Below are 15,646 nucleotides of genomic sequence, written 5' to 3'. Positions count from 1 at the left end.
AACACGACTAGTTGGGCTCTTAGATCAAACAACAAAGAGCAATATGCGTTACTGGACCTGTTAGAGAGACAAATTTGTCCATGTTCTAGTTCTCCACAACTAACAATGTGTTTAGAGCCTGTCAGAACCACTTCGTCGTCCTATACATTAAAATGGTTCTCACAGGTCCTATATACATTGCTATAGTTCTGAACTAGAAAATAGAGAAATTTGTATATCTCACAGGTCCTACTTGTGCATGGACGGTATCCTAAGAAAGCAAAGAACCTGCCAAAACTGGAAAAAGCATGGTAAATTGCCTTCCAGAAAGGAACATGCAGCTTGCCATACCCATCAAATAAAACCATACCCATTAGCCTCAACAATTTTTTTTTTTAAAAAAACGTGAAAGATAAAGATCCTTCGGTACCTTATCCAAATGCTCTGTTCCTCTGTTAATAACTTTCAAATATAGAAATAGTGAATAAGGTTAATAAATTGCCAACCTCAAACAAACATTCCATACGAGGTGAAAAATACGTACCATACAGTAGCGTGAAAATAATCTTCAGCCCTGATAGGAAAGTTAGTAACTGATACTTCCCACATAGCAAAACAAAATACAGAATACACAAAATAATAAAAGCTGTCATTGTAATAATTGGCTAAGGCGACTTGCACATAACTACACTTGTCATCATGACAGACGACACATGCAAATTGGGATGCACCTAAGAATTGCCTCGGGGTAGAAAATGTAAGTTAAGCCATGGCAAATTGAATTCATAAACATTCACATTTTGATCTATCCTTTTATGTCACACCAAAAGTGTCTCGAGAAACTAACACCATATATCACATAAATACGGCAGACAATAACATCATCAGACCAGTATCACTAACAACAGCAGCAGATGCATATAACAGTGAGTGAAAAGAAAGGAAAAATACTCATAATTTAACAGCTATACCATACTTCTACCCTGTCTAAACTCCATACAGCTAAATATAGCACAAAACTGTACACTCGCAAATCTAAAGGGGCATTAAGTGTTTATGCCCGGCTTCTCCGGCAGAAATTGCTTCATCTCCTGATCCGCACTCCCGTCAACAATACTGGGGAGCCCAAGAGATAGAGACAGTGGTTCATCATCTACAATATCTGAACCAGAAAGATTACGCTTCGTTGCCACCATGGATAGGGAAAGTGACAATAAAGCGGAGGAGCCCTCATCTGCCTTCAGTGATGCCTTATTTAAGCTAGTACTAGGTTCTGGTGAATCTTCATCATCAGATGAAAGAACATGGATGATATGATCAGGTACAGGTTTTTGAAGAGGGACAGGATCTGAAGGACCCCTGTGACAATGCTGTAAAACATCAAATGGATCATCCTGTCCAGTCGGTAAGGGATGTATCTTGGACAAGCATTTAATAGGTGGCATTTCATCTCCAAAAATGCAAGTAGAGTGTTTGCCATAAGAAGTCTTCTGCCTTTTGTTGGTGAGGTTAGAATCCAAAGAACCCATATCTGAACTTGGAGCTGATTTGGTTTGATCATCACATATCCTTGATCCACTATGACAATGTGAGGGCAGAAGACTGTGTTTCTTAAGTTTTATCTCATGTGAGATTGATCTAATTGCACCTGGTTGCTGTGAAAAACAGAAGAGAGCTTCATTCTGATCTGCTTTCTCCATTTTGTTTCCACCTACTGTTCCTGTGCTACCTGAAATGAATAATATAGGATTTTTTTTTTGTGAACAGAATAATATAGGATTAAACAACAAGCAAGGATAAATCCAGAATTGATCTGTAGCTTTATCACATGAAAAGATGCCACCACCTTTTGCAGCAGCGGGATAATCCCGAACCATGTCATGACCTTCTCCTGTTGATATTGTGGGAAGATTAGTTCCATAGGGATCTGCAGAAGGATGCCCCAGTATAATTTGTCTTTTGCCTGCAGTTTCTTCATGATGTATTTCACTTGCATTCAGATTTATATCCTCGTGTTTGGACTCTAATAACATATTATGATCTATAGATGCACCAGACTTCTCACTCTCTGATCCAAGTGAAAGAGCTGGATCAGATATATCATCATCAGGGCACTCATTCAAATCTATACCCAAAGGCTGAACTGCCTTAGGGGAAACCATATCATGCTCGGTAACAGGTCCATTGATCTGTTCTAATGGACAACTATTTGTAGGAAGCTCTAGTGGACTACTTTCTTTCCGGGCATAAAAAATGCCCCAAAAGAAAAGTAAACCATTCCAACCTGTAAAATATCATAAAGAATCCATTAAAAGGAGACAACGAGCAATCCTGCCAAGAGACCGCAACGTTAGCAAAGATAAACTCACGTTGAATCCTCTCTGGCAATTTATCAGATGGAAAAATGAGAAGTTCAATGCCACCAATATTTGCTTTGAGGGACAAATCACCAAGAAGCATGTTATCCAAGAGTTTACCATATGCCCTTTCATAACTGTTCAAGGAGACAGGAGACTCAGCTAGTATACAGAGGATTGAAACTCATGAAACAATGAAATGGTGAGGAAAGTGATACCTTTCAACATCTTTAGCAAAGAAAAAAAGAGCAATATTATCTTCAGTTGCATTTACTTCATTAAATTGCAGCGGCCATGAGGAATGCCGTGGGACTTCTGCTAGCTGAATTTTGTCAGGTAATTGTTCACCTACTTCACGTACTTTGGACGAGGCACAAGTAGACAAGTAAGCTTGAAATCCATCAAACATTTCAGGGGAGTTTCCATGTCCTGAAACCTCAAAGCTACCCCTGAAATAAAAGGAATTCACTGTTAAAACTCTTAACTAGTAAAAGGAAGTAAAGGGAGAAGAGGAGGGTCATACTGCCAGATGTAAGACTGCTCTGGAATAACAAAATCTTTTAAAGGATTCCCAAGAGCTGAAGATTGATCAGCTAAAGCTTCCTTCTTCAAATCCAGTTTATCCAATTTATTATCAGGGGGGTATAGATTGTGTGCCATCTGAAGACCACGTGGAGTCACAGACAATATATCTCCTGAATCTTGAACCACCTCTACAATTTTACAGGAATCATCTCCTGTGTTTTCCAAAAGCTTTTGTTGGCAACATACCACTTTCGGAGCTGAATCATCAGAGGTGCTTTCTCTTGGAACATCTTGCAAATCTGATTCACAAGTCATGGCAGTAAATGTTGTGGGAACCACCTCGGCATGCTCATTTGGTGCTATGTTAACATTATTCACTGAAATGAGTAAATCACCATCTTCAACATCATTTGATCTATCCTTTTTGGCACATTGGGATTGAACTGGTGGATCAGATATCTTTACTCCATAAGCATCTTTACCAGAAACTTCCACTGGTTTCGGATGCACGGTAACATCTTGCTTGCCATTGTCACTTCTGGACAAATCATAGCTCTGCTTCTTTTCAGCATATCCTGATTCAAGAAAACCATAAAGAAAGCACATCAGGGGAAGGGGGGGGGGGGGGGGGGGGGGGGGCAACTAAGATTTCCCATTTCTCTCTCTTGAGAAATAATTAAGTAAATGAAGAGCTTACCAGGTCTTTTGCTACTTTTAAGTATGCTTGTTCCAGACCTTGAAATATCCTGATCAATTTTTCTTTCCCCTGACTTCATACAGCCGTCAGGAGGCCTTGGAGATGAAGGAATGTTTGGTTTTTTCAAACTAAAGGAAGCCCTTCTTTCTGTTAAATTCTTTTCCTTTATTGGCTTCAGTACTCCTGGTTTTTCATCTTGAGACAAATGAAATGTTTGCTTTTGTTTTGATGATCCAGCATCTTTGGAATCTGAACCCTCGCGTTTGAAAGATCCTGATTGTGCAATCTTTTTTATGGGTTCCTTATCTCTAGGATCTCTTGGAGAATGTTCTGCAGGTCTTAACTTGCTAGACATCCCATCAGCCAACTGCTTGACCTTTGGTCCGTTGTTGGTGCTGTTGAAGGATAGCTGCTTGGATAAAAGGCCTGTTGAAGAAAAGCTAGAAGGTTAGCATATGAATATAAAAGTAACAATAAATAAAATAAAGATTACTTGTGAATAGAATACCAAAAGAATTTAGCCAAACCTCTTGGTGAAGGAACTGGAGCTTTAGCATTCACCATGTTCCCCAAGGAATATGACCGTGATAAGGTCTGAGAACTTTTGACCACCTGGGTAGTTCTCACCGGAACATTATCAACTGAAGTTAAACCTCCCTTGTTAGATTTCTTAAATGAGTTCTCACGAGAGGTGACATCTTGCTTTCCAAGGCTACCCGTTTTGAAGAGCCTAGGCTTAGGGGACGACGTACTCTCTGCATGTCTCTTACATGATATCGGTGGGCTCCGTAGGCCTTCATTTGAGAGTGGCGACTCCATATCAGTAGAAACTCGCAACTTTTTGCGGTTTAACAAAAATTCTGAACTTTGACTCTTCTTGTTATAGACTCCAGATGTTGGTGTTCCATAACTGTGTGGTCGTGTGTCCAAATCAGATGTAAGAACTTGCAGTTTGTTACGGTTTGCAATGCCTAATGATTTTTTGTTCTTCACATCCAATCTTTCAGCAGCTGGGGCGGTATCCTTTACTTGCCTTGTTTGTGTATCAGCTGAAGCTAAATGCAACCTTTTACTCTTACCATCACATCGATCAGCTGTCAGTGGGCTGTGTGTGACTTGTGGAGCATCCAAATCAGGCACAACAATTTGCAATGCCTTAGGCTTGCTTTGACTTTCTGTCCTTTGGTACTTTCCTTCTGCCACATTAACCGCCGCGATACCATAGTTACTTCTTGTATTGTTCTGATCTTCCTTAAGCTGGCATTCTTCACATAACCATTCACCAACTGGAACTTTTTCCAACTTCACTCGCATGCAGTAACTAGTAAAAATAAATTAACAGTTAACACTAACATGTCCATGTGAAATATATAGATGTTGTGTATGCATTTTACCTTACAAATATTGCACCTAAAAAGTTATACAAGTCCTAGACTAATCTGAATACCCAACAATGTTTTTGTTTCCTTCGACACATAAACCCTGATGGACCTAAAAATATTATGTAACACCACCATGGAAGGAAATTAACTTCTGCACAAGATCAATGGTTTGCCACAATGGTAGGTTACTGCCTGAGCAGATTATTAGTGTAGGTAAAAGTCCAGATTAAATTATTTAAAGTTCCTTGTCTGTACTCCCTCCAATCCCAAATAGAAGTCCATTTGGAGTATTGGACTCGGGCACAAAAATTAAGGTGAGGGGTACAATTAAGATATTTTCCATTAATGGTGTACATTTAAGTAGGGGCATACATGGAAGAATGAACCAAAAATGTGCGTTGGAGTTATCATGAATTTGGTGCACTTGGTAGAAGGCTAGCGGACTCATATTTGGGATCAGAGGAAGTATGAACTATAAAATGTGCCAGTAGGTATAGTCAATATCATTTCCACTGCTAAATGAATGACGTCTTAGTCAAACAAAATACTGGACACAACCTATGATAGTTCCTACATCCGACAAATACTTAGAAAAAAAACTATCACAGAATGTAACTTACGTATGCTCTGCTCCCTCAAGGCATCTGGTGCATGTAGCTAGAAGATACTCCCTGCCAACATCTCCACATATATCACAAACATTAACCTGGGATTGATGCAAACCAGACATAAATGTAAAAAACAAATCTAGCATACAAGTATGTAAATAAAATATGATGATTACAAATAGTAAAAATAAAGTGCTTAAATATGCAAACAAGATAGAGACATTGACAACATAAGTGTCATAAAGGAAGATAGAACAGAAAGAAAGAAAAAAATTCATGTATATTCAGATACCACTAGTTGCATATAAAGTTTTTTTGGTTAGGAGCAGGATGGACCTTGATTAAAGAAAACAAGCAAATAATGATTATGACCACACAAAGAATAAGAAAATGCTTTGATCATATACTCGGAGTCATCAAGTTGAAGTTTTCCATGTATTTTTCATACATGAGCAAAAATGCCATGTAGCACATTTCATGGAGAACTCCTTAAGAACATAACTGCACCAAATGCAGCAGAACCATGCAAAATAGAGTTGTGTTCTTAACTTATTATATCTACAGGAAACAGGAACAATTAAGGAGATTGTTCAATTGGTATGGTTTGCTTGATAGTTGCAACATTATAAAGTTGATGAAAGAACTCTCACTGTTTGATGTTGAGAACTTTGAACTGGTAAGAGAGAAGTAGACATTAATTCATTAAAATTACCTCATCCTAAAGAAATAATCTGAAAACCATACACCCAAAAAATATATTGAACTAGTTTATACCAGTCAAATGCCACAATACAGTTTTTTTTAATGTGTGACCGGTAACTGACAGTAATCAACTGGTTACCACTCAGCTGAACAACACTAAGGTAAACAAAAAATGATTGTACACATGTTTCCAGGATAAAAATACAGTGAAGTGCAGCAAACTCCAATATTTGGGTGCCAAGAAGGATGTTAGAATCCCACAGTTATCTAAAACAAGAACAGTCTATGCACCAAATTGTTTGCATTGGTCTTACCAAGGTTATCAAGTCACCCGACTAATCACGATTAGTCAGGCTTATAGGTGCCATGGCGATCAGTTATGCACTACAATTATTTATGATTAGTCAGGTTGATCGGTGCCATGGTGACTAAGGTTGATTAGACAACTTAAAGACACTCTTCTAACTATTGGTATTGGTAATGACTTAATGGCACGTGCAATTAAAAGCATGATAGTGGAAATTTGTTATTCTCAAAGTTTAACATAGGCAGATTCCATGCAAAAAATCAGCACTAACAGGTAGTGCCAGATGGTATTTCAGAATTGCAGATATCATGCAGAAGACTTTGAGTTCAAACTTTGGTATAAATCTTTTTTTTGTTCAAATACGCAGGAGAGCTGCGCACCACTATAGAAGAAGAAAAAATGGAGGACCAGTCCAAACCATCAGCATAAAACTTAACCGGTGCAAGCTACCTTCCACACAAAAAAAGGGAGCAGCGCACTGCTATAATTCCAACTTCTACATAAATACCACATGGCCAATAAAGAGGCAATGAAACGAAGGTTGATTTCACATTCTAACTGAATACTACATAGAATGACATTAACAATAATAGATTCCCTTTTTTGTATTCAGACATCAAGCCCAGTGTCAATTAAGGCCAGTTTCAATACCAACCACTGAAACAGTTGCAAGCATTGTGTTCAAAGGGGAAGCAGTAAGAAGGGATAAAGGAGTTACTTACATCTATCAAACCTTCTGAATTCCCACAGTCTGTCATCACATCATGTTGTATATTCAACTTTCTGTCACTGGATATATCCATTGAACAATCTTGATCCGAATCTTGTTTGCCACCCACATTCTTCTTAACATCATCATTAGAATGGATGTCACCATGTTCTTGGATTTCATCTTTTGAGCACCAGGTACCATTGTCTACATCCTTCAATGAGCAACCATCTTTGTCCGCATGCCTATTACTGTAGCCTGCCAGTGTGCCATTGTTGTTATCACCAGCTATACAAGGGTTCAATTGCGCACCTCGTGGTTGTTCACTATTCTTCAAAAGAGAAGTCTTCTCACAAGGTTGATGAGATAAATTATCCAGTGCTTTCCCAAATTCATGAGCTTGCCTTTTAGGAGATAATCTGCTCAATGCACTGACAGAAGACTGGGTTCGTAGCAACTTTTTTGTCATAACAGAGGAATCTACAGGGGAAAATCTACCAGATGAGCTAGGATGCATATCACGACCATCAGATCCTTTCTTTGATTCATCAACAGATTGATTTCTTAGTTTGCTGTGGTTAGCCATGGCTTTATAATCTTTAGCAGTCAAATCTCGACTAGATGCAGAAGTTGATAGTTTTTTCTTATCCACATGAAGTTTGCCATCTCCTGATATACCAGTAACACATGAGTTGCTGTCATCTAGGTATTCTGCTCTAGATAGTCTTTTGTCTTGATTTAACAGCCTTCTGCGTTTTGATGGCATGTCAACCTCTGATGAATCATCTGCAATGGATGATCTTGCAACCACTTTGTTTCCACCAGTTACAGAGTAGGAAACATGACCCGAGGTTGCACTAAACTCATCATCGTTTTCTCCTTTACTACAGAGCCCTTTCTCACTACGAACGAGTGAATTGTTTTTTACTTCTGACCTTGTGGAGCATGTCTGGGAGGATGCACATTCAACATGCGAATCCTCAACTCGAATACGTGGGTGTAAACAAGAGGAGCAAGGAGCATAGCAGACATTACAGGTGCCAGACTCTGCATTGACACGAGTGTTGTTGCCTGATACCAATCTTTTCCTTACCACAGTCTTGTCCTACAAATATAAAACAATATATATCAGTCTTAAAATCATAATTCATGCACAACAAAAATAAGCATGAAGGCTGAAAGGCACAACCGTACAAGTAGCACTCTTAGCTAACATTACATGTTTGTCAAGAACTCAAGATATGGATACAACAGGAACAAAGCATGGTTTAACTGCATAGATGATAGATCGACACTTAAACCAACAAAACACATTATATGAGATATATTACACATGAGTTCAGATTTAGATAATGGTATACTGTTCCAACAAAACTCTACACATGATGACAAGAATGGTCTCGTGAACAATTTAAAACGTATTAGATTTACTTGAAAAACATCAATGTGTCATATTATCAAAACAAATAAACATACAATGAATGACCATCAAAGCAGCTTCCATTTCCAAAGTGCCAATAGCTCATACAAAAAGGAAGAGATGCAGAAATCGTGGTAACATATTCTTTTTCTACAGCATTATGGGATCGGAATCACACTGCACCATTTAAACTGGAGGCATCTGAGTACACAAGCGAAGAGGAACAAGCTATAAGGAACTCGCTTCTGAGCATCAGATGATCAAAGAGCAGCAAGTATTCTAATCTATTGAAATTCAAGGACCAAAATATTTCCATGCATATGCAGAGAAATACTCATATGCCTCCAATGCTCACCTCCATCTTAGAGGCCAGTTCTCGTTGCTCTGATTCTGATCCCTCTGTGCGCCCTCCGCCGCACCCTTCCGCTGATTCCTACAGAGCAGAAACAATACGCATCAATCACCAAACCAAACTGCAGCATCGGCTGTAAAATCACATAAAAAACACATGAAATCTTTTCGATTGAAGACAGAAATTCGATTCAGCGGAATTGATATATTCAAAAGAGAGACCTAAATCAAACTAAAACTGATGCACATATTCGATCAAATTCGATTCGTCTCCTTGAAAATCGTATCACCTTAGAAAGCATGAGCAATAAGGAAGCAATAAGAAAACCTGAATCATAAGCACGCGCACGCATGCGCCGTTTGCAAAACTTCGAATCCACCAACTCCCAACACATCGAGAGTAGAATCGAAAACAATCACATCGTCTCATCTCATCCTATTGGGGAAACTAACAACCACCCCAACAGCAACGCGTACGCCACAGCATCGTGCTGGATGCGGCACTACCCACCTCTGGAACCGGGAGATCTTTGTGGCGCGTGCGATCGTATAGATCCCTCATACTACGCTCCTGCTGCCCCCTCATTACCCTCCCTCCGCCCCCCCGCCGATCGGCCGCGCCTCCGCCTCTACCCCCCGGCGCGGGCAGCGTGCAGCCTCGGCTCCTCTTCCATGCTAGGGGCGAGAGACAGAGTCCGGCGAAGAGAAGGAAACCAAGACGAGGGCCCGGATTGGATTGGGTGGGGTTCGCTCAGCTCTGGCGTGGCGAGGAAGCAGCAGCGCCGCGGAGGAGCAGGGCAGGGGAGGACAGAGGAGAGGGGCGAGGAGAAGAGAGAGACCAGTACTGGTAGTAGTGCTTTAGAAATTTGGACTCGGGGGGCGTGACGGTGACGCGACGGGAGACGAGCGAGATGGGAACGGAACGGAAGCGCGCGACCCTCTAAATCGCTGACTGTCGGGGCCCACTCGTTTCCAGGAGTGGGGGCCGTAGCCACAGGTCAGTCCTGGTTGTGCTTTACCCCGGGTTCTCGTACTTAAAAGGCTGGCCGGTGGTAATTGTGGACAGCTGGTACAGGGGTTAACTAGTGGTCATGCTTGGAGATACGTACTCTGTACTCCGTATACATGCATGTATAAATACTAGTAGTGGCATGCTAGTACTACGTACTAATGTATCTGTAAGATTTTTTTACTGTATTTAATTAATTTGCACCTGTAAGAATAAAAACCTACATATAGTATGCGTGTAATAAATAGCGTTAATCTTATTCCTGGTTTCATTCTTTGGCATCGATTTATGTCATACAAATGTAAAAGCCTATTTGGTACTAATAAATAAATACATCCCTTGTGATGATCAGCTTCGTTTTCTTTGGCACCTCTTTATACTCCCCCATCCCACGAAAAAAGAACCCTATTTATTATAGTTTATTGATATTATTAACCTGAGAAATGAAATTGGTTTTTATTGATTTTGTTTTCTTGTAACGGCCATCTTCGTTTTGTACGTTACATGGCTATCTCGATAAGCCTCCGCCTCTTGCGCTTCAACGACAATCCAAGCACACCGACATCGGGAAATTTTTGACTGCAAATAATAACACCATTTGTATGTGTCTTTTTTCTCTAATATGGAATTGTGTTTTATTTTTGAAACAAAATAAGGAAATGTGTTTTAGGGTCGCACATAGAATGACTCGTACACATATTTTTCATTTTTCATGTGCTTGCAAGAATCAATAGCTATAGCACAGCAGCAACTAGACCCCATTGGCCCATTTGGTTGCAAAAATCGGCTAAAGCGTTTTTTTAAGTTTTTTGTGTGTAAGTGGTTCTTCGTGGAATGCTATAAACGTTTTTTATGTTTTGAACTAGAAAGGAGAATAACCTAGATAGGTGTTTTGCACCAATTCTAGCTAAGAAATTTTGTTGACACAAATAAACATCTCTAAGGAGAATCTGGACTTGAAACATTAATTTATGAGATAATCTAGATCAACATGTGCCCTAGTTCTCCTATTGATTCTAAATATTATTTCTCATGGGTGTTCCTAGGGCTACATATACAGTGTATGTGTTGTTAGGCCTTGTTTAGTTCACCTCAAAAACCAAAAACTTTTCAAGATTACCCATCACATCAAATCTTGTGGCACATGCATGGAGCACTAAATATAGATGAAAATAAAAACTAATGCACAGTTTACCTGTAAATCGTGAGATGAATCTTTTAAGCCTAGTTACTCCATGATTGGACAATGTTTGTCAAATAAAAACGAAAGTGCTACAGTCTCAAAAACTAAAAAAAAATCGGAACTAAACAAGGCCTTAGTTTCCTACCGAGTTCATAGGTGGACACCTAGTAGTATACCTATAAGAAATGGTTTCATTAATAACAAAACTTGGTTGGTTTGCAAAGATATATATATGCCAATGGAGATTAGTGGTCAAACTAACTAAGCATAACCCAATTAGCAAGGCGAGTTAAATCAAAAAACCTTTTGAAGGACATTTCAACTTTAAAACCATGTTTGTGTCGAGAAAGTCACAATTAGCGAGGTGAGTTAATTTGAACAATATAATGGAAATAATATGCAATTGAGTTACATATAAATCCAAGATGGATGTACATTATATTCATGATTACTCATTGGATATTCATTATGTATACACAATATATATACTACGTACATGTACTAGAAGCAGAAAATAACACAAAATGATAGGTTATTGAAGCTAGCATTCAATCCAAAATAAAAACTACCTCATCACAACCTACCTCATCCTAGCTATTCTCTCCCTCCCAACATCAAATACTAGGCCTTGTTTAGTTCTTTTTTTTTTTGCAAAACGGACACTATAGCATTTTCGTTTGTATTTAAAAAATATTGTTCAATCATGGACTAACTAGGCTCAAAAGATTCGTCTCATAAATTACAGCGAAACAGTGTAATTAGTTATTATTTTTATCTGTATTTAATGCTCAATGCATGCGCCATAAGCTAGATTCAATGTGACGGAGAATCTGAATTTTTTTGCAAAAAAATTTAGAACTAAACAAGGCCCTAGTGTGTGTTATATATATGTGATGCTGCAATCAGTTATACATGCAAATGGCTAGAATTTTAGGCTAACAAAATGTTTTTTTGTCCACCCCTTTGACATTTTGAATACACCGTACGTCTACGCAGATCCTGAGCCCGCGCCCCAATGTGTGACTTCTTCTGTGTGCGAAAATGCGCACACGTACGCACCGTGGCATGTAAAGCATCAAATGCAATCAGTTGACACTTTGCATACATCAGCTAGAGTTCTTACTGGTTATTGAGACGTGGAGTGTACAATATTTCCAAAACATGATGTATTCTCGTGATGTAGCGCGGTTTGAAAGTTGACGAGAGGGAACATTATTGCAGTTGCAGTAGTGCAGCAAATCAAAAGGCAAACGCATCATCGAGAAAAGGCTTCCTGCTGCATTGTACACAAAGGAAACATGCATATGCTGATATGCATTATCGTTCATGCAATGGACACGGCTCATTAAATATAATATGTTATTATATATTGGTCGGTCTCGGTCATCGATGGATCGTAGTCTTTGCATCATGAGCATTAACGCATGCACCAAGGAAACATTCCAACAACAACTATATACGATCGAAACCATGAAATGATTAAGCTGCTGCCTCTAATTCCATTTTACGTACGCTATATATCGTACGTACGTATAAAATATATGTCCATCGAAATAATGTACATACAATATATTATATATCAACCTTTTGCGTTTCGATTAGCAAATACCAGTTTTTTTAAAAAAAATTAAAATAAATATGGAGTACTAAACACAAGTAAAAAAAGTAGACCCACCTAGGCAAATTAAAGGACGATAGATGCACGTAGCTATATATAGGCATCGTCTCAGCATGGTCGATCGATCTTATCATCATATGGCCAACGAGCTAGCTAGAAGAGGCGTGTGAAAGTGATTCCATGTCACATGCAAGGTTACACGTGACACGAAGTTACAAGTCGGTGAGTCATTTTCCCCTGCGCGATGCAAGCTGTGGGGCATCTTTCATCGCCATCCTATCGATCCATGTAAAAAGAAAAAGCAGAAACATCACCGTACCTCTTTTTTCTTCGTAGATACGAGAAGAAATTTGCGTCGAAAAAGGGCCAAAATTATTCGATGCTTTCTGGCTCGGGCACGACATTCCCGATTTAGCAAGTTGTGGTCTTTTGTCCGAGCATTAATTAGTGTCTGACATGTTGGCTCCACGTGCTGCAGGGGCCTACCTGCCAGTGACTGGTACCCCCCGGCGGACCTGGTCTGGTGGTCTCCTTGTCAGCGGGCTTTTGTAGCGCCAGGAAATTAGTATATTTTAGGGGACAACAAGGTGAGGGCTCAGACGTGTTTCACAAGGTATTCCGTGGCAGATCACATATATATATACATACGTAGGCGGCTAGCTGATGCCGTGTGACACGGGAGTCGGTTGAGAATTGAGATGCACAGCCTTTGCTAGAGATATTTGCGGGCCGGGGGCGGTGTGGGACTGTGGGGTAGACGTACTGGAGCAAGTCCGGGTGGGTTAAAAGCTTGGTGCACGCGGGACTGTGCACAACGAACGGGCATCATATGTAGTCTAGTATGTATATGCATAGTAACGTGGGAAAACTATGTGGCGGAGCCCTCATTCGACCACCCGAGCGTCATCGAAGTTTTCAAAACAAAATTTTCATTGTATCAAAGAAAAACTCTGTAAATTTCTAGCTAAATATTTGTGAATAGTGAGATTGTCCGGGCTTCTAAATGTTTCACTACTACTGAAAGAAGTTGTTAACAGAGACGGTCAAAATGGTTGATGGATGCAGTCTGCCTCCACAACCATGCCTCTATAAATCCATTTGGGGACACAGACAACTTTGGCCATCTTCGTAAATAAAACTATAGCCTCAAAAAATAATTAGATATTTTAAGAGACAAAAAAAATTTGTGGCTATCTCGCAAAATTATTTGTTTAGTAGTGTTTCTGGCTCCGCTATTGGGTATACTATTCATGTGACTTTGATTTACCACCTATTTGTAATTACGGTTTGTGCTAATGAGTACTCTCTCCATCCTATAATAGATGACGTTATGGGATACGTGCTGGTCAAACTTTCTTAACTTTGATTAGTAGATTTTTAGAAAATACATGTAATATTTATATCTTTAAATAAATTTATTATAATAGTGCATTCAACGATATATCTAATATTACTAATTATTTATTAATATTCTTTTATATATAATCAGTTAAATTTTAACTAAAATGATTTTTATTTTGAGGCTGAGGGAGTAGTTACTGTATGTCCATAGAGTACTTTACGGGCAGACATTTTGCTTGCTGGCTGTTAAACTATCTATGAGTACTTTTTTTTTTTTTGTTCACGACTACTTGCTACTATTCTCTACTCTAATTAATAATACTAGTAGGTACCAATGCAATAGATGTTTTACCCTAGCGCATATATAGTTTTTTACCAAGAAAGCTACGTATCTAATAGTATGCCGACGAAGTAGCTGATGGTCTGGGTTCGATTCGAAGGCGTGAAGCATTATTCACCAACTCCAGGTTCGTCGGTCACTCGGTGCACCATCCACTTTATTTTTGAGGAGTGCACGTAGCAGTTGCTAGCTATTAATAATATTGGTGTCGCACGTCACGGCCGGGCCCCACTATAAGCTACGAGGTTCCCGGAATGACACGTGTGCGCTGGGACAGTACGTACGGCGTGCCACTTGGGAGGGTCGCCCACCACGCACCACGCCGTCACGGCGCACCGCCCAGGGGCCAGGGCCAGGCCCGGACACGAGCCGCGACCGGACCGGACGGGGACGCGGTCATCTGATCTCCCTACTCCCGAGACGAGGCCGGCTCAGGCTCACCCTGCCGGCCGCCCGCCCGATGCGTGGCCCGCCTGCCAATCTGCCTTGTTCTCGAAGCTTCCGTCCACCCCACGCAACGCGCAGGAGGCAGCGGCGCGGCCGTGCCGGGCACGCCTCCTGGAGTCCTGGGCCTGGCGCGCGCGGAACAGCGGCCGGCGCTGCCTCTGCCTGGGGTTGCTGCGTGCGCGGGAAGGCAGGATGCATGCACGGACGCACCCACGCGCGCCAACGTACGGGTGCGGGTGGGAACTGGAAATGGCGCGCGCATGCAGGGGCGTCCTAGCCGAGCCGACGACGCATCGCATGCAGCCATGTCCATGTCCAAGGCTACCTACCAGCCTACCGTTCCATCATTTCGGCAGCCGACGACGACGACACTGTACTGTATGCATGTAGTACGTATGTATAATTGCATCCAGCGTGTACTACATACAGTCTGCGATGACCTTATCGACCAGGACACTGCTTGACCTAGACGAATGGCACGTAGCTAGCTGGAAGGCTGGCTAGGGGACTTGCCATCAGCGATGATCGATCGATGCATATATATAAGATGGAGTGACGTGCCTGCTTAATTCGCTGTGGGAGTTCAGATCTGCTGCGGATCCAGAGGTTTTAGCTGTGACAGTTCAGATCTACGGAGCACTATCAATAAGCTACTGTAAGCCATTATATAG

At 40.6% G+C, this 15,646-nt stretch overlaps 1 protein-coding gene across 2 annotated transcripts; it reads right to left on the bottom strand.

The window, feature by feature from the left end:
* On the bottom strand, nt 736–9,899 carry LOC8055155. Of its 2 annotated transcripts, none has more exons than XM_002464851.2 (11): nt 9,549–9,899; nt 9,042–9,119; nt 7,280–8,371; nt 5,561–5,646; nt 4,086–4,879; nt 3,559–3,984; nt 2,860–3,436; nt 2,555–2,785; nt 2,349–2,473; nt 1,826–2,263; nt 736–1,708 (listed from the first exon to the last, which is right to left on the bottom strand). In XM_002464851.2, the coding sequence occupies exons 1-11, from the start codon at nt 9,621–9,623 to the stop codon at nt 1,026–1,028; spliced, it is 4,605 nt and encodes a 1,534-aa protein (XP_002464896.1). In that variant the 5' UTR covers nt 9,624–9,899; the 3' UTR covers nt 736–1,025. The 2 variants fall into 2 exon arrangements, with proteins under 2 accessions (XP_002464896.1, XP_021316294.1); XM_021460619.1 differs by lacking the exon at nt 9,549–9,899 and adding an exon at nt 9,366–9,523.

This window comes from Sorghum bicolor, chromosome 1 (genome assembly GCF_000003195.3).
Source record: "Sorghum bicolor cultivar BTx623 chromosome 1, Sorghum_bicolor_NCBIv3, whole genome shotgun sequence".
Taxonomy (NCBI): domain Eukaryota; kingdom Viridiplantae; phylum Streptophyta; class Magnoliopsida; order Poales; family Poaceae; genus Sorghum; species Sorghum bicolor.
The sequence above is the reverse complement of the archived record's forward strand: the minus strand, read 5'-3'. Positions and strand labels throughout refer to the sequence as shown.

Coding starts and splice junctions, on each gene's coding strand:
- LOC8055155 (XM_021460619.1), bottom strand. CDS start 9,467: ATGAGACGATGTGATTGTTTTCGATTCTACTCTCGATGTGTTGGGAGT. Junction 9,120..9,365: donor TGCGCGTGCTTATGATTCAG/GTTTTCTTATTG, acceptor TCTGCTCTGTAG/GAATCAGCGGAAGGGTGCGG. Junction 8,372..9,041: donor AACTGGCCTCTAAGATGGAG/GTGAGCATTGGA, acceptor TTATATTTGTAG/GACAAGACTGTGGTAAGGAA.